The 23,879-nt window shown below is 46.8% G+C and overlaps 1 protein-coding gene across 1 annotated transcript; it reads left to right on the forward strand.

Moving 5' to 3' along the window:
* The first annotated feature begins 413 nt into the window (after window positions 1–413).
* Window positions 414–22,897, forward strand: wdr19 (WD repeat domain 19). Its single transcript, XM_067250031.1, has 37 exons — window positions 414–515; window positions 758–849; window positions 971–1,036; window positions 1,130–1,255; window positions 2,180–2,295; window positions 2,563–2,678; window positions 2,781–2,861; window positions 6,190–6,302; window positions 7,305–7,478; window positions 7,799–7,869; window positions 8,066–8,238; window positions 8,694–8,808; window positions 9,330–9,436; window positions 10,246–10,362; window positions 10,448–10,603; window positions 11,300–11,441; window positions 11,608–11,806; window positions 12,588–12,747; window positions 12,851–12,961; window positions 13,846–13,955; window positions 14,056–14,113; window positions 15,335–15,481; window positions 16,301–16,383; window positions 16,736–16,819; window positions 16,942–17,088; window positions 17,185–17,309; window positions 18,060–18,169; window positions 18,409–18,477; window positions 18,559–18,636; window positions 18,894–18,990; window positions 19,521–19,645; window positions 19,781–19,862; window positions 20,717–20,867; window positions 20,971–21,094; window positions 21,232–21,308; window positions 21,436–21,555; window positions 21,683–22,897. Exons 1-36 carry the CDS (start codon window positions 510–512, stop codon window positions 21,548–21,550), a joined length of 4,023 nt encoding a protein of 1,340 aa, XP_067106132.1. The 5' UTR covers window positions 414–509; the 3' UTR covers window positions 21,551–21,555; window positions 21,683–22,897.
* Window positions 22,898–23,879: the final 982 nt, after the last annotated feature.

Consider the following 23,879-nt stretch of genomic DNA (forward strand, 5'->3'; position numbering starts at 1 on the left):
GAATAAAAACAGGACTGCAGTCGGCCTTAGTATGTATTGTACAACTCTCCTATATATTCGACTTCTAATTACTCCATAAAGACTAGACGGAAAAACGAATGTATTACATGGCTCTGTAATGATCGATGTGCAATATTTTCATTGTTGATTCTCCCTTTTTTTAATCTAACATTTGAACAAACCTTCCTTTCTCTCAATGCCGGCAGGATGGACATTGTCAGGCCTTATTTGTACAGGACAGAGATCACCACTGTTGTAGGCTTTAATTGTGCTTATGGCTTATTGTGGGACATGTAGTCCAAGATGTCAGTTAACAGTGGGCACGAGCGGGATCCATCTGGCGGTGACAAGACAGCACTGCGCCACGCCCCAGGACTGCTCATTAGCTGTTGCTATGACATCGCCCTGGCTAATGCGGACGCTGTAGAGTGACGCATTCTGGGACATGTACACAACTGTGGCGGATATGCTTGAGTGAAAAATATATATCTCGCGGATAAAATAAAAAAATGAAGGTAAGCCACACGTTCATTTGATTGGTTATGGCTTACTGTATGTCGTTTCCGTTAACCTTTTTCCTAAGGGACTTAAAAACGGAGAAATGACGAACTATCTGTTAGCAAGCGTTGCTAGCGTAAGTAGAGCAACGTTAGCCACACGCGATTGATAGCAAACGCTCGAGTAGCTTTGCATGATCACCTGTTGCAAATAACCAATATTCTCCAGGGAAAGTGAATGTTTTCCTTTCCTTCCGTAGCGTGTCTTTACCTTAGCAGACAGAGGTTGGCACGGATCTACCCTGCAATACAAATGGCAGAAAACTTTGGGGAACTACATTGCTGTGTCTGGGTGAGTTAGTATATTGAGTACTGTTTTATAAAGTCCAAAATACTTCCAGCTGCTGGGATTGATTTTCGTTTTGTTGACGCGTCTACCACCTACACCAACATGCTCTCTTCCTCACTCACAGCCCTGACAGCTCAGTGAAGATCTATGATCGACACGGGCACAAGAAGAATGAACTTACCCTCCCAGGGTTAGTATGACCGTATTAAACTGTCTCTATGTTGTCAAAATGTCATGCCTGGCACAACTGACACCCCCCCCCCCCCACACCTGCTGAGCACAGGCGCTGCATAGCCATGGACTGGGACAAAGATGGAGACACCTTGGCTGTCATTGCTGAAAAGTCAAGCTCCATCCACCTGTGGGATGCCAATGTCAACAAGTCTTCCCAGATAGACAGCGGCATGAGGTGTGTCTACTGTAGGGCTGCTTTGGCCCCCTGGTGTGTGAAGGTTGATGTGTTGGGGACCCTGGTGTGTCAAGGTGGATGTGTTGGGGACCCTGGTGTGTTAAGGTGGATGTGTTGGGGACCCTGGTGTGTCAAGGTGGATGTGTTGGGGACCCTGGTGTGTTAAGGTGGATGTGTTGGGGACCCTGGTGTGTCAAGGTGGATGTGTTGGGGACCCTGGTGTGTTAAGGTGGATGTGTTGGGGACCCTGGTGTGTGAAGGTTGATGTGTTGGGGACCCTGGTGTGTCAAGGTGGATGTGTTGGGGACCCTGGTGTGTTAAGGTGGATGTGTTGGGGACCCTGGTGTGTCAAGGTGGATGTGTTGGGAACCCTGGTGTGTCAAGGTGGATGTGTTGGGGACCCTGGTGTGTGAAGGTTGATGTGTTGGGGACCCTGGTGTGTCAAGGTGGATGTGTTGGGGACCCTGGTGTGTCAAGGTGGATGTGTTGGGGACCCTGGTGTGTGAAGGTTGATGTGTTGGGGACCCTGGTGTGTCAAGGTGGATGTGTTGGGGACCCTGGTGTGTGAAGGTTGATGTGTTGGGGACCCTGGTGTGTCAAGGTGGATGTGTTGGGGACCCTGGTGTGTGAAGGTTGATGTGTTGGGCCCCCTGGTGTGTCAAGGTGGATGTGTTGGGGACCCTGGTGTGTTAAGGTGGATGTGTTGGGGACCCTGGTGTGTCAAGGTGGATGTGTTGGGGACCCTGGTGTGTTAAGGTGGATGTGTTGGGGACCCTGGTGTGTGAAGGTGGATGTGTTGGGGACCCTGGTGTGTCAAGGTGGATGTGTTGGGGACCCTGGTGTGTCAAGGTGGATGTGTTGGGGACCCTGGTGTGTCAAGGTGGATGTTTTGGGGACATATTTCTCTTACCTGCTCTTCCTTAGAGACCAGATGTCCTTCATCCTGTGGTCGAAGACGAGCCCCCTGTTAGCTGTTGGAACAGCCAAAGGAAACCTGCTCATCTATAACCAACAGACGTCACGCAAGATCCCTGTACTGGGTAACAAACACATACACCTACACACACATATACACATAAAAAGACAAGTGTGCATATACACATACAAACATGCATGCACAAACCCATTTATCACACACATAGTAGTCTTCCACAGCAATCAATATACTCAAAACATCTGACGTTTTTCTCTCCTCGTTTACCCTCCCTCCCTCATACCCACACACACCCTACATGCACACTCCACACACCCCTTACACGCACACCCCCCCCCCACACACACACACACACACACACACATGCTAATAGGTAAGCACACCAAGAGGATAACCTGTGGGTGCTGGAGTTCTCAGAACCTGCTTGCTCTGGGCAGCGAAGACCGCACCATCACCATTAGCAACCACGAAGGAGATACAGTCAGACAGGTCAATACTGGAATAGCTAACACCATTCATACTTACATAACTAACACTTAGTATAACTACAGCCAACACCTTTCTTTTTCTGTCCCACCCTCCTTCTCCCAGATGTCTGTGCGAGCTGACCCTGCGGATATCCAGTTCTCTGTGATGAAGACGGATGAGAGGTCGTCCCCAGGGGAGAGCACTGTGAGTGTGTGTTCATAGATGTGTGTTCAGTAGAGCCCGACTGATAAAGGATTTTTAAGGCCGATACCGATACGAATATTTGGTGATTTAAAAATCTGAAATTCCGATATATCCAGAAACGCATAACATAAACAGATTTCCCTAACATTAGTTATTTATGACTCCTCACTAAAATAATCTGTTAATGCATATTGTCACAACAGAATAGAGGAACATCAAAATACATTAAAGTTCTGATAAATAAAATGTAGAAAAATACAAACTTAAGATATGAAACTTAAAGTCCTTTGAACAGGGACGTTGTAGAGTGCCCTCTGGTGGACAAACTATGCAACGCCAACACTCATAAGGGTGTCATCTTATGGGTGTCAACACTCACCATTGAAGGGTGTTTTTTCAGTTTTTATTTAATTTTTGGTGGCGAAGCCGCAAAGCTGCGAAGCCACTTAAGTGTTTCTACCTTTTCTTATTAGGGTTCCTCCGGTAGGAGGGAACCTATTGTTATTGTTGGTATTCTTATTATTATTTTTCTTCTCCTTGCGCCCCAATATCTCAAAAAGTAACTCATAAATGTTCTAATTTGGCACATTGATACTACATCCTAGTGGGTACCCCCACACCAAATATGGGCCACACCAGACCATAGGGGGCGCCACAGGCCACGCCTAAAAGTCCAATTTTAAAAGTGATGGCATTCCCACCCCATTGCTCCAATTCTTCTGAGTCTTGGTGTGCATGCCTCATTTTTCATGAGGAACAAAAAAGCCTCAAGGACCCATAAGGTGCGCCATGATGGATTTTCCTGTACAGTGATAATTTTGGAAAACCTTAAAAATTCCTCTTCTCTTGAACCAAAGATTTAATTGACTTGAAATTTTGTACAGATATGTATCATTGAAGTATTTACAAATGTTACTTAAGGCAATTGAATCAAATACAAAATGGCTGAAAGGGGTGTATTTATGTAAATGTCCACATTGCCTCAATATGTTTGTGTCACTAAATCAAATGTATTTTTGAAGGATGGTTCAAACTTAGGCTTTAAGGTGACACGCCACTGAAGTACCATGCAAAGTTTCACCTTGATATGTCAAAATATTACTGAATTACAGCTGTTTGAACTTCGACCAAATCTGACAATGCTCGCCATTGGAGAAACAGCTTTTTTTATTATCCAGTTTTGTGTAATCCATGTCTGGGAATGGCTCAATTGGCTGAGATGTTGTGCTGGTAAGCAAAGGGTGGTAGGTTCAAAACCAGTCAGAGGCATAGTTTTTTTATTTTTTATTCTGACAAAACGGTTTCTAGTCTTCCGATCAATCCTCCGGTTGTAAAAACATAGCAATGTGTGTTTATTTGAGCCCATCACAACACTCTGATCATCTGTTTAGCGAGACTTGTGTAAACCACTGTAAAACAAGCCAGGTTCACCATAGTAGCTAGCTACTTGTAGTCTACGCATGGTAGAGATAACTCTAATGGTTATCTCACATCCCCACTGCACAATTTCATGCAATTTCACCTTGAAATGTCAACCGTTTCTTAACCTTTGTCCCAAAGCTGACCAAAGCTAATATTCTGCCCTTTGTATTCATACAACCTCAACAGTTGGTGTGTAGCAGAGAGGATAGAGAGACTAACTTGTAACCTTATGCTCATGAGTTCAAATACCCATTCAGCCTGTTGTTGGACAAACATGAAGTAGTTTTGCTCTCTTGTTGTCCAACTCTCGATATTCAACAGTGTACATGTTTATAATATTTTGCCATTTTGCGGAGGAACCCGCATCGCTGCTTGCAGCTATATTTATTATTATTATTATTAATCATCTTCCTCTCCCATTGGAGTCTATGGCAGCCCCTAGAACCGTATGGTCACTTTTTGTGAAATTTGGCACACTCATTAAGGACAGGCCCCTCTTTATTCTCACCAAGTTTCATGTCTCCCATTCAAGCACTCTAGCGCCACCAATGGGTCAAAGTTGGACTTGTGTTTACACACGTAACTTTCGAACGGTATGACCGATTTTCAAAAATTAGGTACCGTTGGATTCCCTGGATCAAGACGAGTTCAACATACCCTATGACAATGTCAATTTCCGGTTATATAGATTTTCCGCCATTTTGATATCTTGGGTCATCCCATGTGTGACACATGATAATTTGTGATTATCATCAGCCGAATTGATTCGGCCCCCATTTTGAATTACAGAAAAAACTGGTTTTCTCTACTCCTCCTACAAATGTTTTCCAATCTTCACCAAATTTGGCAGAGATTATCTTCAGACCAAGCCTCACAACGCCCTTCACATGGTTTTTTGATTTTCAAAAACCTTTTCCCGTTACAGCCAATTAAAATGTGAAGTTAAGCCATCAAACAGGAAGTTGGGTCGTATCTCAGCAAATCTTTGATGGATTCACACCAAACTTGGTATATGGACTCGGAACTTTGTTCTAAGGATGTCTAAAATGTTTTCTCAGTCATATGACTGCTTGGCCACCTCATTGCTGCTTGCAGCTATATTTAAATATTAATTTATCTGTATATATGGGGAGTCAGGTGGCTCAGCGGTTAGGGAAGCAGGCTAGTAATCTGAAGGTTGCCAGTTCGATTCTCCGGCTGTGCCAAATGACGTTGTGTCCTTGGGCAAGGCACTTCACCTTACTTGCCTCGGGAGGAATGTCCCTGTACTTAATGTAAGTCGCTCTGGATAAGAGCGTCTGCTAAATGACTAAAATAAAATTTAAATAAAATATATTTCTGTGTATATATAATTTTTTATTGATTTTACTTCAATATTGTCTTTATATGATATCTGACTGCAAGAGTATCTTATGTTCATATATATATACTTGAATGTATGTTCACTTTTGTTCTTGCCCAAAAAACAATTCTTGGACATTATAAATGCCGATACCGTTAGTTTGGAAAATGCCTAGTATCGGCCGATAATATCGGGCCGCCAATAAATCGGTAGGACTCTAGTTCATAGATGTATGTGCGTAGATGTGTGTGCGTAGAGGTGTGTATGTTCTGAATGAGTAAATATTTGTAGTTTCATGTCTTAAATGAAACAGTTCCACCCTGTTCTAACGGTTCCACCCTGTTCTAACAGTTAGGGTTAGGGTTGGAGAGAGAGGACCAGTGTTGTTTGGACCCACAAGATAAGAGCTGCAGAAGGATTGATTACATAATGATTGACAGACCAACTTTAGAATGGGACTAGCACTAGTCTAGTCCTAGCCTCAAGAATGTTTTTATCTAACAAGACATGCTCTAATATCCTTCATCCTGCTACATCCAACTACATCCAAGCACCTGTTTCCAGGTGAGTGTTGCCGTGGGGAAGAAGACCCTGTTCCTGTACAACCTGAACGACCCAGATAACCCCATCGAGCTGGCCTTCCAGCCACGCTACGGACACATCATATCCTACCGCTGGTACTGCCTATACCTGCTGCACGCCCTCACCTACTCTAGTACTGAACGCTGTCTACCTGCTGCATGCCCTCACCTACTCTAGTACTGAACCCTGTCTACCTGCTGCGTGCCCTCACCTACTCTAGTACTGAACCCAGTCTACCTGCTGCATGCCCTCACCTACTCTAGTACTACCTATACCTGCTGCATGCCCTCACCTACTCTAGTATTGAACCCAGTCTACCTGCTGCATGCCCTCACCTACTCTAGTACTACTTATCCCTGCTGCACGCCCTCACCTACTCTAGTACTGAACCCAGTCTACCTGCTGCATGCCCTCACCTACTCTAGTACTACCTATACCTGCTGCATGCCCTCACCTACTCTAGTACTACCTATACCTGCTGCATGCCCTCACCAACTCTAGTACTGAACCAAGTCTACCTGCTGCATGCCCTCACCAACTCTAGTACTAAACCCAGTCTACCTGCAGCACGCCCTCACCTACTCTAGTACTGAACCCAGTCTACCTGCTGCACGCCCGCACCTACTCTAGTACTGAACCCAGTCTACCTGCTGCACGCCCTCACCTACTCTAGTACTGAACCCAGTCTACCTGCTGCACGCCCGCACCTACTCTAGTACTGAACCCAGTCTACCTGCTGCACGCCCTCACCCACTCTAGTACTGCCTATACCTGCTGCATGCCCTCACCAACTCTAGTACTGAACCCAGTCTACCTGCTGCATGCCCTCACCTACTCTAGTACTGAACTCAGTCTACCTGTTGCACGCCCGCACCTACTCTAGTACTGAACCCAGTCTACCTGCTGCATGCCCTCACCTACTCTAGAACTGAACTCAGTCTACCTGCTGCATGCCCGCACCTACTCTAGTACTGAACCCAGTCTACCTGCTGCACGCCCGCACCTACTCTAGTACTGAACCCAGTCCTATATAAATACACAAGATGCTCTAGTACTGAACCCAGTCGTATATAAATACATGACCCCCCCCCTCCCAGGTATGGAGATGGCTACATCATGATTGGCTTCTCCCAGGGCTACTTCGTGGTTATTTCCACCCACATCAAGGAGATCGGCCAGGAGCTGTTCCAGGCCCACAACCACAAGGACAGCCTGACTAGCGTGGCCATCTCCCCCACACTCAACAAGGCTGCCTCCTGTGGAGACAACAGGTAACCTTGACCCCTAACCCTACAATTAACCCTGCACCAAACACACTGTCCGTGCCTGCCTCAGCTGAGAAGTATGTTTATTCACCTATGAGACTATGAAGGGGTTGTTTTGCTCTGAAGTGTGTGAAATGGATTCCAAAAGATTAGAAATGTAAATGGCGTGAGTGTTTGATCACTGAGTGATTCATCACTTAAGTCACTTTGTGAATATCACTTAAGTCACCATGTGTAGAGGGCCTGCACGGGGTAGATTATACTGTAGAAGTGTGTTACTTGAATGTGTGTACGCACGTGTACTACCCCTACTCCTGAACCTGCAGCATCAAAATCCACGACCTGTCTGAGCTGAAGGAGATGCACGCCATTGTTAACCTGGACGATGAGACCAAAGGTGAGAAGTTTTTATAATTACAAAGAAGAACCCTAAAAACCCTTAACCTAATAACCGTCACCTTAATAACCCTAACTCCAACCCTCACTCTCTCACCCCCTCACCTTGATTATTCTACACTCTCCCCCCCCCTGTTCTGTCCCCTCTTCACTCCCCCTCTCCACCTCCCCTTCACCCCCCCCCCCCCCCCCCCCAGGTCTTGACCAGCTGAGCTGGACAGATGATGGACAGCTGCTGGCTGTCTCCACCCAGAGGGGCACCCTGCACGTGTTCCTGACACGCCTGCCCATCCTGGGGGCCAGCTGGGGCACACGCCTGGCCTACCTCACCTCCCTGCTGGAGGTCACCGTCTCCAACCAGGTGGAGGGGGTGAGCACTCGCGCGCGCACACACAAACACACACAGCCCAGCACACACACACACAGCCCAGCACACACACACACAGCCCAGCAAACACACACACACAGCCCAGCACTCGCACACACACACACACACACATCTGCCATGCCTTCAGAGGGTGGTGGGACTTGCAGTCTGCCTTTAGGTTCATGTGGGTTGGGGGCGGCCTAAACCTAACCCCTGGTTACTGCCCCCTTCACCCTGGTTACCATCCCCTACCATCCCCCACACCCTAACCCAGATTATATGTATTAGTGCTTTCAGAAGATTCCAAACCTGTCAGTAAATCTGGGACAGCATGAGGTAGTCTTTCTCTGGCTCCAGAAAGATAAGGAAGGAAATTCTACTTGGATTAGGTTTATTCAAAATGTGTTTTCAAAACCAGCAGGCAGACGAAGGATCATTTGACTAAGTGTGTGTTTCAGGAAGCACCTGTTGTCATAGCAGTGGAGGTGGAGCCCAGCTTCATCGCCGTGGGCCCAGACCACCTCGCTGTTGGGATGAACAACCGAGCCTGGTTCTACAGCCTGGGAGACAGAGGTGTGTGTGTGTGCTCCAGGTGTACAGAAGATGAAGGACAGTGTATATATGTGTGTGTGTGCTCCAGGTGTACAGAAGATGAAGGACAGTATATATGTGTGTGTGCTCCAGGTGTACAGAAGATGAAGGACAGTATATATATGTATGTGTGTGTGTGCTCCAGGTGTACAGAAGATGAAGGACAGTATATATGTATGTGTGTGTGTGCTCCAGGTGTACAGAAGATGAAGGACAGTATATATGTGTGTGTGCTCCAGGTGTACAGAAGATGAAGGACAGTATATATGTGTGTGTGCTCCAGGTGTACAGAAGATGAAGGACAGTATATATGTGTGTGTGCTCCAGGTGTACAGAAGATGAAGGACAGTATATATGTGTGTGTGCTCCAGGTGTACAGAAGATGAAGGACAGTATATATGTATGTGTGCTCCAGGTGTACAGAAGATGAAGGACAGTATATATGTGTGTGTGCTCCAGGTGTACAGAAGATGAAGGACAGTATATATGTGTGTGTGCTCCAGGTGTACAGAAGATGAAGGATGTAGAGTACCTGGGGACGATAGGTAGCATGTGTCTCAACTCTGACTACGCTGCTGCTCTTCTGGATGGCAAAGTGCAGCTGCACATGGTGAGGAGTGTGTGTGTCTACATTATTACACATGGTGAGGAGTGTGTGTGTCTACATTATTACACATGGTGAGGAGTGTGTGTGTCTACATTATCACACATGGTGAGGAGTGTGTGTCTACATTATCACACATGGTGAGGAGTGTGTGTCTACATTATTACACATGGTGAGGAGTGTGTGTGTCTACATTATTACACATGGTGAGGAGTGTGTGTGTCTACATTATTACACATGGTGAGGAGTGTGTGTGTCTACATTATCACACATGGTGAGGAGTGTGTGTCTACATTATTACACATGGTGAGGAGTGTGTGTGTCTACATTATCACACATGGTGAGGAGTGTGTGTGTGTCTACATTATCACACATGGTGAGGTGTGTGTGTCTACATTATTACACATGGTGAGGAGTGTGTGTGTGTGTCTACATTATTACACATGGTGAGGAGTGTGTGTGTCTACATTATCACACATGGTGAGGAGTGTGTGTGTCTACATTATTACACATGGTGAGGAGTGTGTGTGTCTACATTATCACACATGGTGAGGAGTGTGTGTGTCTACATTATCACACATGGTGAGGAGTGTGTGTGTCTACATTATTACACATGGTGAGGAGTGTGTGTGTCTACATTATCACTCATGGTGAGGAGTGTGTGTGTCTACATTATCACACATGGTGAGGAGTGTGTGTGTCTACATTATTACACATGGTGAGGAGTGTGTGTGTCTACATTATCACACATGGTGAGGAGTGTGTGTGTGTACATTATTATGCCAAGGCTGTAATAATGCTGTGTGTGTGTGCAGATCGAGGGGGAGGAGCAGGAGGAGCAGAGACAGACTAGGCTGTTTCCTGACAAAGACATCCCAGGTCGCATCCTCAGCCACGCCCTCACCAATGACTTCCTCTTCTACAGCACTGATGTAAGGGGCGCGACCCTTCACCTTCTGCTGACCTCAAAGCCATCAGCCCTGAAGTCTGCCCTTGTCTTCATGTGTGTGACGGCAGGCAGGGATGGTGGTGTGTGTGCTGCTGGAGGGCTGGCAGGTGGTCAGCAGGTTCTCTCTCAGCGTGGCCGTGAGGAGGGTGTTCCCAGACCCCAACGGGACCCGACTCGTCGTCATCGACGATAAGAGTGACGGCTTCCTGCTCTGTCCCACCAGTGTGAGGAACCACACACACGCTCACACACGCTCACACACGCTCACACGCTCACACACACGTGGCGAGCATGCATTTGCCCCACCCCACCACTTTTGACTCAGTGGAGTATTGAGCGCATTTAATGTATCTGCTATTAAAAATGAAAAAAGACTTTTGCAACGGAAAAAAAGTTTATACAATACTTCGCCAAATTTCAGCCTGATTATTCTGTTGACTATAATACACTTCAAACGCTGACTGCAACAAGTGAGGCACCTGTCAGTCACAGTGATCTCCTAGCAACAGTCAACCCGGGCCCAGGGGCAGAGCATCCCCCCCCCTCTCAACAACTCATTACTGCTATCGCCATCCAGCATAGATTGTGTTAAAAAACAAGTCAGTGCAGATGGATACCGAAAACGCCGATATGTCCCAACTTTTGCCCCACCACTTTTGGACCAGTGGTGCCACCTCTGGCAAAAGTTGGAAAAAGTTAACTCATGCGACACACCTGCCATACTCCATCCAAATCTGTTCAAGTGCGGTAGACTAGCTGACTATAATTCTTTTGAAAAACAAATATATTGTCATACCATTACCGTCCGTACTTCAAAATTATACCCTGATATACATTTTAGGCCATAGCTCTAGTCTAGCTGGCCTGCTGTAGGTAGCCCAGCTGTTAACTCTTACCCTAACTAACCCTAACCCTAGCAGGAGGACCTGCAGGATATTGCTGGTTTCCCCCCCAGCATCACCGGGCTCCTCTGGGAGAACTGGCCCGCCGACAGAGGAGTTTTTGTTGCCTATGACGACGACAAAGCCTACACATATGCTTTCCACAAGAACACCATTTACGGTAGGATCGTCAGCATACACAGGAGATTTGCTGGACAAGAAAGTTAAGAAAATACAAAAATTCCCCAACACCTGTATAAACCTTTTTTTTTTCTTAAACTCTCCTCTTCTCTCCTCCACCTCCTCCTCCCACCCCATCCCTCTCCCCCCCTCCTCCCTCCCCCCAGGTCCCCAGGTGGAGTTGGTTGGGAACACCAAGCTGCCCTTCTCCCAGAAGCCCTTGCTGCTGTACAACGGAGAGCTGGTGTGTCAGACTCAGAGTGGGCAGACCAGCACCGTGGCTCTGAGCACACACACCTTCCTCACACACACACACACCGTGGAGGAGCTACGCAAACAGCTTACACAGGCACTCCAGCTTAAGAGGTGAGATACTGTCCTGAACGTTGTGTGTGTGTTTACCTCTGTGTGTGTGTGTTTACCTCTGTGTGTGTGTGTTTACCTCTGTGTGTGTGTGTGTTTACCTCTGTGTGTGTGTGTGTTTACCTCTGTGTGTGTGTGTGTTTACCTCTGTGTGTGTGTGTTTACCTCTGTGTGTGTGTGTGTTTACCTCTGTGTGTGTGTGTGTTTACCTCTGTGTGTGTGCTCTGTGTGTGTGTGCTCTGTGTGTGTGTGTGCTCTGTGTGTGTGTGCTCTGTGTGTGTGTGCTCTGTGTGTGTGCTCTGTGTGTGTGTGTTTACCTCTGTGTGTGTGTGTGTTTACCTCTGTGTGTGTGTGTGTGTGTGTTTGCGTGTGTGTGTGTGTGTGTTTACCTCTGTGTTTGTGTGTTTACCTCTGTGTGTGTGTGTTTACCTCTGTGTGTGTGTGCGTGTGTGTTTACCTCTGTGTGTGTGTGTGTGTGCGTGTGTGTGTGTGTGTGTGTTTACCTCTGTGTGTGTGTGTGCTCTGTGTGTGTGTGTGTGCTCCGTGTGTGTGTGTGCTCTGTGTGTGTGTGTTTACCTGTGTGTGTGTGTGTGTGTGTGTGTGTGTGCTCTGTGTGTGTGTGTTTACCTCTGTGTGTGTGCTCTGTGTGTGTGTGTGCTCTGTGTGTGTGTGTGCTCTGTGTGTGTGTGTTTACCTGTGTGTGTGTGTGCTCTGTGTGTGTGTGTTTACCTCTGTGTGTGTGCTCTGTGTGTGTGTGTGTTTACCTGTGTGTGTGTGTGCTCAGGCTCCCTGAGGCGTGGGAGCTGTGCAGGGCGCTGGGCTCTGTGGAGGGCTGGGGGGATATGGGCCGCGCCTGTCTTGTCCACATGGAGCTGCAGCTTGCTGGAAGAGTCTACCGCATGAGCTCCAACATTGGCATGGTGATGTCCCTGGAGGACATCCAGGTACACACACACACATACACATACACATACACACACATACACATACACATACACACATATACACAGATACACATACATATACATATTGGTCTCTGTCTCTCAGGGGATAGAGGACAGGAATCTACTGGCGGGTCACCTGGCCATGTTCCTGAATGAATACAACAGAGCCCAGGACCTTTACCTGTCCTCCTCCTGCCCTATCGCTGCCCTGGAGGTAACACACATACACACCACACAAACACACACTTACACATCACACAAACACACACACACAGAGCACTTGGAGGTTTGTGTTACTAGCATGCTGTGTGTGTGAGTGGCAGGCCAGTGTTGCCAGCATGCTGTGTGTGTGTGTGTGTGTGTGTGTGTGTGTGTGTGTGTGAGTGGCAGGCCAGTGTTACCAGCATTCTGTGTGTGTGTGAGTGGCAGGCCAGTGTTGCCAGCATGCTGTGTGTGTGTGTGTGTGTGTGTGTGTGTGTGTGTGAGTGGCAGGCCAGTGTTACCAGCATGCTGTGTGTGTGTGAGTGGCAGGCCAGTGTTGCCAGTATGCTGTGTGTGTGTGTGTGTGTGTGTCTGATTGGCAGGCCAGTGTTGCCAGCATGCTGTGTGTGTGTGTGTGTGTGTGTGTGTGTGAGTGGCAGGCCAGTGTTACCTGTGTGTGTGTGTGTGTGTGTGTGTGTGAGTGTGAGTGTGTGTGTGTGTGTGTGTGTGTGTGTGTGTGTGTGTGGCAGGCCAGTGTTACCAGCATGCTGTGTGTGTGTGTGTGAGTGGCAGGCCAGTGTTACCAGCATGCTGTGTGTGTGTGTGAGTGGCAGGCCAGTGTTACCAGCATGCTGTGTGTGTGTGAGTGGCAGGCCAGTGTTACCAGCATGCTGTGTGTGTGTGAGTGGCAGGCCAGTGTGAGTGGCAGGCCAGTGTTACCAGCATGCTGTGTGTGTGGCAGGCCAGTGTTACCAGCATGCTGTGTGTGTGTGTGTGAGTGGCAGGCCAGTGTTACCAGCATGCTGTGTGTGTGTGTGAGTGGCAGGCCAGTGTTACCAGCATGCTGTGTGTGTGTGAGTGGCAGGCCAGTGTTACCAGCATGCTGTGTGTGTGCAGATGAGGAGAGACCTGCAGCACTGGGACAGCGCTCTGATGCTGGCCAGGAGACTGGCTCAGGACCAGATCCCCTTCATTTCTAAGGAGTACGCAGTCCAGCTGGAGTTCATGTAGGTCATACACACTACACACACACACATGCATACACACTACACACACACACAGCACACACACTCCTGTAACTGCGACCCTGTGCTGTGTCCTGTGCAGAGGGGAGTATGTGAGCGCGCTGGCCCACTATGAAAAAGGCTTGACCCTCAACACACAGGTAGGACACACAACCTAGGGGAGACCACACAGGTAGGACACATGACCTAGGGGAGACCACACAGGTAGGACACATGACCTAGGGGAGACCACACAGGTAGGACACATGACCTAGGGAAGACCACACAGGTAGGACACATGACCTAGGGGAGACCACACAGGTAGAAGACATGACCTAGGGGAGACCACACAGGTAGGAGACATGACCTAGGGGAGACCACACAGGTAGGAGACATGACCTAGGGGAGACCACACAGGTAGGAGACATGACCTAGGGGAGATTACACAGGTAGGAGACATGACCTAGGGGAGACCACACAGGTAGGAGACATGACCTAGGGGAGACCACACAGGTAGGAGACATGACCTAGGGGAGATTACACAGGTAGAAGACATGACCTAGGGGAGACCACACAGGTAGGACACATGACCTAGGGGAGACCCCACAGGTAGGACACATGACCTAGGGGAGACCACACAGGTAGGACACATGACCTAGGGGAGACCACACAGGTAGGACACATGACCTAGGGGAGACCACACAGGTAGGAGACATGACCTAGGGAGACCACATAGGTAGGAGACATGATCTAGGGGAGACCACACAGGTAGGAGACATGACCTAGGGGAGACCACACAGGTAGGACACATGACCTAGGGACACCACACAGGTAGGAGACATGACCTAGGGGAGACCACACAGGTAGGAGACATGACCTAGGGGAGACCACACAGGTAGGAGACATGACCTAGGGGAGATTACACAGGTAGGAGACATGACCTAGGGGAGACCACACAGGTAGGAGACATGACCTAGGGGAGACCACACAGGTAGGAGACATGACCTAGGGGAGATTACACAGGTAGGAGACATGACCTAGGGGAGACTACACAGGTAGAAGACATGACCTAGGGGAGACCACACAGGTAGGACACATGACCTAGGGGAGACCACACAGGTAGGACACATGACCTAGGGGAGACCACACAGGTAGGAGACATGACCTAGGGAGACCACATAGGTAGGAGACATGATCTAGGGGAGACCACACAGGTAGGAGACATGACCTAGGGGAGACCACACAGGTAGGACACATGACCTAGGGACACCACACAGGTAGGAGACATGACCTAGGGGAGACCAGACCAGATGGAGATCAGGTTGAGGCCATAACCCCCTCCCACACACACACACACATACCACCCACACCCATTTCCCCAGTTCCAGGAGCACAATGAGGCGTGCCAGGGGGGCGTGGCCAGGATGTCCATCCGTATGGGTGACATAAGGAAAGGGGCGGGGCTAGCCATCCAGCACCCCAGCAGAACTTTGAAGAAGGACTGTGGAGCCATCCTGGAGAGCATGAAGGTATATATATATATTAGTATAGAACAGAGTATCTACATTCATCCTGGAAAGCCTAAAGGTATATATCCATCGTGGACAGCATGAAGGTTTATATCCATTGTGGACAGCATGAAGGTATAAATCCATTTTGGACAGCATGGTGTCTTCTGTTCTATCTATTCATCTGTCTTCTTATTGTCTCGCATCCCTCTGTTCTCTGCTGGGTATAACAGTGTGTGTGTCTGGGAATAACAGTGTGTGTGTGTCTGGGAATAAGTGTGTGTGTCTGGGTATAACATTGTGTCTGGGTATAACAGTGTGTGTGTCTTGGTATAACAGTGTGTCTGTGTGTGTCTGGGAATAACAGTGTTTGTGTCTGGGAATAACAGTGTGTGTGTCTGGGAATAACAGTGTGTCTGTGTGTGTCTGGGAATAAGTGTGTGGGTGTCTGGGTATAACATTGTGTGGGTGTCTGGGTATAACTGTGTGTGTGTGTGTCTGGGTATAACTGTGTGTGTGTGTGTGTGTGTGTCTGGGTATAACAGTGTGTGGGTGTCTGGGAATAACAGTGTTTGTGTCTGGGAATAACAGTGTGTCTGTGTGTGTCTGGGAATAACAGTGTTTGTGTCTGGGAATAACAGTGTGTGGGTGTCTGGATATAACAGTGTGTGTGTGTCTGGGTATAACTGTGTGTGTGTGTGTGTCTGGGAATAACAGTGTGTGGGTGTCTGGGTATAACAGTGTGTGTGTGTCTGGGTATAACTGTGTGTGTGTGTGTGTGTCTGGGAATAACAGTGTGTGGGTGTCTGGGTATAACAGTGTGTCGGTGTGTTCCTGCAGCAGTTCTCCGAGGCAGCGCAGCTCTATGAGAAAGGCCTGTACTATGACAAGGCAGCTTCTGTCTACATCCGCTGCAAGAACTGGTGAGGGAACTGTTTCACTAAATAGTAAAGAGAGTTAACCTTGTTTGCAGGGTTGGCATAGAAGTTTGTTTCTTGTCAAAATAAATCAGGGCCCTACTCACGTTTTAGACTAAACCATGGCTCCTCCCCTGTCTGCCGTTCTGCAGCTAAAACACAAACACAGAGAGGAGGCTGGACACGCACATGCACACACACATTTGAAATCTGAACATGGTTATGACGTTTGCATCGCTTTTTAGCTGTTTATTTTCTCTCCCTCTTCTTTTCTCTCTTTTCACCCCTCTTCTTTCCCTCCCTCCCCCCCTTCCCTTCTGTCTCTTTCTCTTCCGCTCCCCCCCTTCCTTTCTCTCAGGGCGAAGGTAGGAGAGCTGCTTCCTCAGGTCTCGTCTCCCAAGATCCACCTACAGTATGCTAAGGCCAAGGAGGTGGACGGCAGGTTAGGGTTAGGTTTAGGGGTAACCTCTGTGTGTGTGTGTGTGTGTGTGTGTGTGTGTGTGTGTGCCATACCGTTATTCGTGTTTTGTCTCTGAGGGCCACTTGACCTCAATGCTGCCACAGGTACCAGGAGGCAGCGCAGGCTTATGAAAGTGCCAGGGACTGGGACAACCTGATCCGGGTGCTTCTGGAACACCTCAACAGCCCTGAGGATGCCGTGCGCATTGTCAGGGAAACGGAGAGCATCGATGGAGCCAAGATGGTTGCCAGGTGAGGTGCATGGAGCAGCATGGGACCTAACACAACATCTCGTAATGGTACACATGCAATTAGAGTGTGTACGTGCGTGCATGTGTGAGTTCACAGGTTTTTCCTGCGTTTGAATGACTATGGCTCAGCCATCCAGTTCTTGGTCCTGTCCCACTGCAACGACGAGGCTTTCCAGCTTGCACAGCAGCACAGGCAGATGGAGCTGTATGCTGACATCATAGGTGTGTGTGTGCTGACATCATAGGTGTGTGTATGCTGACATCATAGGTGTGTGTGTGCTGACATCATAGGTGTGTGCTGACATCATAGGTGTGTGTGTGTGCTGACATCATAGGTGTGTGTGTGTGCTGACATCATAGGTGTGTGTGTGCTGTCATCATAGGTGTGTGTGTGCTGACATCATAGGTGTATGTGTGCTGACATCATAGCTGACATCTAGACGTGTTGAGTCTCTAGTGTTGAGTCTGTAGTAGGTTTAAAGTGTTGAGTCGAAAGGGTTGAGTCTGTGTGTGGTAGGTGTATAGTGTTGAGTGTGTGTGGTACGTTTATAGTGTAGAGGTTGTGTGGTATGTGCATAGTGTTGAGTGTACTGTGTGTGGTAGGTGTATAGTGTTGAGTGTGTGTGGTAGGTGCATAGTGTTGAGTGTGTGTGGTAGGTGCATAGTGTTGAGTGTATGTGGTAGGTGCATAGTGTTGAGTGTGTGTGTGGTAGGTGTATAGTGTTGAGTGTGTGTGGTAGGTGTATAGTGTTGAGTGTGTGTGGTAGGTGTATAGTGTTGAGGTTGTGTGGTAGGTGCATAGTGTTGAGTGTGTGTGATAGGTGCATAGTGTTGAGTGTGTGTGGTACGTGTATAGTGTTCAGTGTGTGTGGTACGTGCATAGTGTTGAGTGTGTGTGGTAGGTGTATAGTGTTGAGTGTGTGTGGTAAGTGTATAGTGTTGAGTCTAAAGTCTTGAGTCTGTGTGTGGTAGGCTCAGAGGCGACCCAGGAGGACTATCAAAGCATTGCTCTCTACTTTGAGGGGGAGAAGACACACCTGCAGGCTGGCAGGTTCTTCCAGAAGTGTGGCCAGTACAGCCGAGTATGGGCTGCCTAAACACTCCACACACACTCCTAAACACTCCACACCACTCTCGATGTCTCTCTCTCTGTGTCTCTCTCTGTTTCTCTCAGGTTTTTTTTTTTTTTTTTTTTTTTTTTTTTTTTTTTTTTTACTTAGTTTGATTGGAGATGGGTGGTGTGGTGAAACTGCTTGGTTAGCTGGCAGTTCTAACTTCCCAATAAAGATATCTTTAAAGTCAAAGTGTCTCTCTCTCTCAGGCCCTAAAGCATTTTCTCAAGTGTCCCAACTCTGATGATAACCTGGCCATAGAGATGGCTATTGAGACTGTGAGTAATACCAATATCTTTGTATCATATTTGCTAAGGAAGTTTGTGTGTGAGAAGAATGCTTACTATGTGTGTGTGAAGGTGGGGCAGGCTAAAGAGGACTCCTTGACAAACCAGCTGATAGACTACCTCATGGGAGAGAGTGATGGCATGCCAAAGGTAATAAATAATTCTCCACCTGATCTTCATATTTAATCAATCTGACTCACTCAATTTCTCACCTTCATCCCTCTCTTCTCTGGTTTGTGTTTCTAGTCTGTTTCCATGTCCATTTTTATTCAACCTTACTGTTCTACACAGTTAAAGGAGATATGATGAAGGGGAGGGGGTGAGCCATTTTAGAATGTTGGGAATTCCACTCTTTGAAATGCAATTTGATTGGCTGACCCCACATCATGGCCTGCCCCCTTTCCCAGGATGCCAAGTACCTGTTCCGCCTTTACATGGCCCTGCAGCAGTACAGGGAGGCGGCCCGCACCGCTATCATCATCGCCCGCGAGGAGCAGTCTGCAGGTAGACGACAGATTAGCTAACCCTAACCCACAGCAGCTAGCCCCGACCTATGTGGGGGAAATTCTGATGACACTGTGTACTTGAACAGTGAAGATGCCGGATTAATACCAATTATTTATTATGTACGGTACATTATCAAACAGAGCGCTCTGTGATCGATCTTCTGCAGGACACATATAATTTAGTCATTTAGCAGACGCTCTTATCCAGAGCTCTTATCATATCGCTAGGTGTCGTCCAGCCTAGTGATCCCAAATTGAATACACATCCTAACACTAACCACCCAGTCTCATATAGTACCTACATCTGGACATTCTAACCAACAACCAATCAATATAAACTTCAGTCACATTCTCCTAAGACATTACGATGCCAGTTGAAACAACACAGCCCCAGAACCTGATGTCCCAAAGCTCCTTCCCCCCCAGGTGATAAAACTCCAGAAATTGACCTTCCGAAATGGTCAACTGACCTTTGTGGGGTCATTCACCCTCAGAAATAGTTGTGTGAACATTGTGTGTTTGTTTAAGGGAACTACCGCCATGCCCATGACGTGCTGTTCAGCATGTACACAGAGCTGAAGACTCAGGAGATCAAGATCCCAGCTGAGATGAACACCAACCTGATGATACTGCACTCCTACATACTGGTCAAGGTCTGGTCACACACAGACACACACTCTGTTGCTGATACACAGTCATGCTGATACACACATGCTGATACACACTGTTGTGATGGTTGTGTGGAGGACATGGGGCTGTGTGAGTCATGGTAGTAGTTGTTGTTACAGGTCCATGTAAAGAGAGGAGACCACCTTAAGGGGGCTCGCATGCTCATCAGAGTGTCTAACAACATCAGCAAGTTCCCCTCTCGTAAGTTACTCTCTACTAACCTCACAACCCACATTTGTCCTTGGTCATCAAGTCACGGCCTTTGTGGTGTTTCTGGTGGCATTTTCTCTGGCATTTAACTCTGTATAACTGGCATTTAACTCTGTGTAACTCGGTACGGCTATTGACATGCCAGAGTATTCAACGGTATGTTTTGAAGTACTTTACTAAGTATACTTCATAAACTAAAAGTGCTCTACACAGGCTACTTTAAAGTATTCAAAAGTAAACTTCAAATACACTAAGTGTACTTTAAAGTGTACTAAATGACCTAAATATTGGGCCAATTCAGTTTACTTAGTACAACAATAGTATATAAATAAGTACACTGCTAGTATACTTTAAGTACCATGATAATAGTATACTTTTTATACTTAAGTATACTTAAAATACAAATTAAACTTGAAGTATACTTCTTTCTTGTAAGGGTCAGTATGCATGCGCCTCGTCCATTAATTGTTTATAGCGGTACAATCCCTTAACAAGGTGCGGCGTGTGAGCAAGGTTAACTGGTTTAAATACATGTGTCTCATGGTAAATACGTGACACTTGAGTCGCTGCAAACTTTTTCTTTGGGTTAAGGTTAGGATTAACCCTAACCCTGTGATCTACAATGCGGGCAGTGAGCCTCTGCATCCTTTCAAAAAGTTCAGTAACTTAAAGTACGTTAATTAAAATTAAAAGTACGATTTTTTGTCAGAGACAAAGCACATATCCGTGACCCTCTCCAGAGAGACACACCCTTTCTTTCTAACCCTAACCCTTTCTCTCCACATCTTATGTGATGTAACAGTGTGTGGTCATCAGTGTGTGATCAGGAGTGTTTGTGTTTGCAGACATTGTGCCCATCCTGACGTCGGCAGTGATCGAGTGTCACCGTGCCGGTCTGAGGAACTCTGCCTTCAGCTTTGCTGCCATGCTGATGAGACCAGAGTACCGCAACAAGATCGACCCCAAGTACAGAAAGAAGATAGAGGCCATGGTTCGGTGAGCACACTGTCATACCTGTTGGAGGGTTTAGGTTGGATGTGGATGACAATCTGTGAGCTGAAGACCTTTTATTAAAAACCCCACCCCCCTTCCCCTCCAGTCGTCCAGATACCTCAGAGGTGGATGAGGAGAACACTCCGTGCCCCTCTTGTGGCTTCCAACTGCCCCAGAATGAGTTGCTGTGTATCTCCTGCAAGAACAACCTGCCCTACTGCATAGCTACAGTAAGCACATACAACCTGCCCTACTGCATAGCTACAGTAAGCACATACAACCTGCCCTACTGCATAGCTACACCCTTCCTGTGCATAGCTACACTTGGAGATAATAACTTTCTCATCGTGTGCTTACTTCATGTCAGGGTCGTCACATGATCAAGGAAGACTGGTCAGTGTGTCCTCACTGTGAGTTCCCTGCTCTCTACTCCCAGTTCATCTTGTGAGTAAAACACAAAAGAATAGACACATCCATACAAATACGTATAGATTAAAGTTTATGATTCAATAAGCCACATTCTATCATTCAGCTATCTCAATATTTGTGTTTTTCTGTGTTTATTGTGTAGGCTGTTGGAAACAGAGACTGTGTGTCCGATGTGTTCTGAGAGTTTGAGTGTGAATCAGGTGAAGAAAATCTCAGACTGCTCCAACTACCTGCAACCTGACCAGGTGGAGAACTGATACAGGTACACATACACAGACACTACAGAGCTTCTAACACAGGAGTTTTTACATGAGATCTACTTTTTTGCATTTAACTCTCATGATTTGCCTAAAAGCGACTTTATTCGGTTAATATATTTTCCATTTCAGAAAGGTGGGGGGTTCGTTTTCTTCTTTGGCATTGGAAGGAGGCTGCTAGGGACTCATCAGCAGTGTAGTAGCTGAAGGTAGTAAGGATAACTACTAACCTTTAGTCTCATACCGGCTGATCATGTCATGGTGGGGCTGACCTTAGCTTTCATGTGGGAGAAGGCAGATTCACATAGGAAGGTTGGTCTCCTCTAATCATAGGCCCCATAACATCTCGGTGGTTCCCCTGGATCTTCACTGCAGTTGTGTCCAGGTGAAAGAGCAATACAACGTCAGTCAAACTTTTTTTCTTCAGGCTGTGGAGGCCCATTTATACCCAGTTACCTAAAACATTAAGGTATTACTGTACATAAAAAGAAATGCGTAACTCCTTGTTACATTCTGCTAGAAATCTGTTCAATACTGTCACTATTTTATTAAATTAAAATGCTTAATTTTAATCCTCAAATGAATATTTTTCTTCATAAAATAAACAATGTATAAAAGTGTAGACTTTTAATCATTATACTCTGTTCTGTAGCAAGCATATGTTAATGTTTTGTAGCGATTTGCCTTCACTACCACAGGGACATCCCACACATACCTAACCCTATCAGACACCCCACTCTTCCTTTTTTTAATGTTTTTTGTTCTTTTGTTTTTTTTCTCTTTTATTTGATGAAGCAAGTGAACTGTTGTACTGGGGGGTATTTGTCGTAGCTCGTTAAGCGTTTTAGCGAGCTAAATTTCAGGCTAAGATAAAAAAAACGCCCCTCTTTTTGGTTCGTGGAAGCAACTTTCGATAAATCACCATAGTAACATATCAATTAGCACTAAGCTGCTCCAGAGCAGGCTAACGTAAGTGTAGCTGGATAAGCTTGCCACACCCCCGGAAAATAACATGGCAGCTCCCTTTTTGAGAGACCCAGTTGACCAAGGAGCTATATTATAGTTCGATTAGCTTTCCATACCAATAGAGTTCTTCGCGATCGCCAAGATCCTTTATTTCACACGGATGAGTTCTTGTTTGAGCGATATCGATTCAGCCGACAAGGACTCATTTATTTGCAAGACCTTCTCGGGCCACATTGCAAATATCACACGCCGCAGCAAGCTTTATTCTTTATTATGAGCTTATGCTGCTGTATGTGAATATGTAACGCTATGTTTTAGGAAATGTCTTGTCTTATCTGTTGTGCCTGTGCTTTTTATATGTTTCACTGTGGGAGAGTGGGAAACGTCATATCGATTCCTTTTTGTCTTGACATGTGAAGAAATTGACAATAAAGCTACTTGAAACTTTAACTGTGCTTCAGACTCTCTGCATAGCCTTGAGTTTTTTTGCGTCAGGTACATTTTTATATTGTATAGGCGATGCAGAAAACATTGGCAAAGCCGCATCATGCGCCACACTAACCCTAACCCATAACTCGGCCTTCCTTGGCGGATTTATGGGCCGGACAAAAAGGGAAGACAAATATGGTCAAAAATCTCAAAATCCAATCCAAAACACGCCCGTAGAGGGGACTCTGATGAGCAGACCAGACCAAGTTTGGGGCATGTAGGGCCTTTCTAGGCAGAGTTATGGGCCGGACAAAAAGGGAAGTCAAATATGGTCAATTAAAAAAAAAATCCAATCCAAAACACGCCCGTAGAGGGGACTCTGATGAGTAGACCAGACCAAGTTTGGGGCATTTCACGACAGGCTTGTGGTATTCCTTCTTGCCATGAAATGCACCCCCTGCTAACCCTGACTAGGAAAGTGTCACATGCCTGAAACTTACTGTGCTTACTCATACTTGTGCCCTCAGTGTACAGTAAGAATCATTTGATGCTGGGATATACAGAACAGACAATAGAGGGGGGTGAATTTCACGACAGGCTTGTTGTATTCCTTCTTGCCATGAAATGCACCCCCTGCTAACTCTGACTAGGAAAGTGTCACATGCCTGAAACTTACTGTGGTTACTCATACTAGTGCCCTCAGTGTACAGTATGAATCATTTGATGCTGGGATATACAGAACAGACAATAGAGGGGGGTGCATTTCACGACAGGCTTGTTGTATTCCTTCTTGCCATGAAATGCACCCCTTGCTAACTCTGACTAGGAAAGTGTCACATGCCTGAAACTTACTGTGGTTACTCATACTAGTGCCCTCAGTGTACGGAAAGAATCATTTGATGCTGGGATATACAGAACAGACAATAAAGGGGGG

This window comes from Osmerus mordax, chromosome 14 (assembly GCF_038355195.1).
Source record: "Osmerus mordax isolate fOsmMor3 chromosome 14, fOsmMor3.pri, whole genome shotgun sequence".
NCBI lineage: Eukaryota > Metazoa > Chordata > Actinopteri > Osmeriformes > Osmeridae > Osmerus > Osmerus mordax.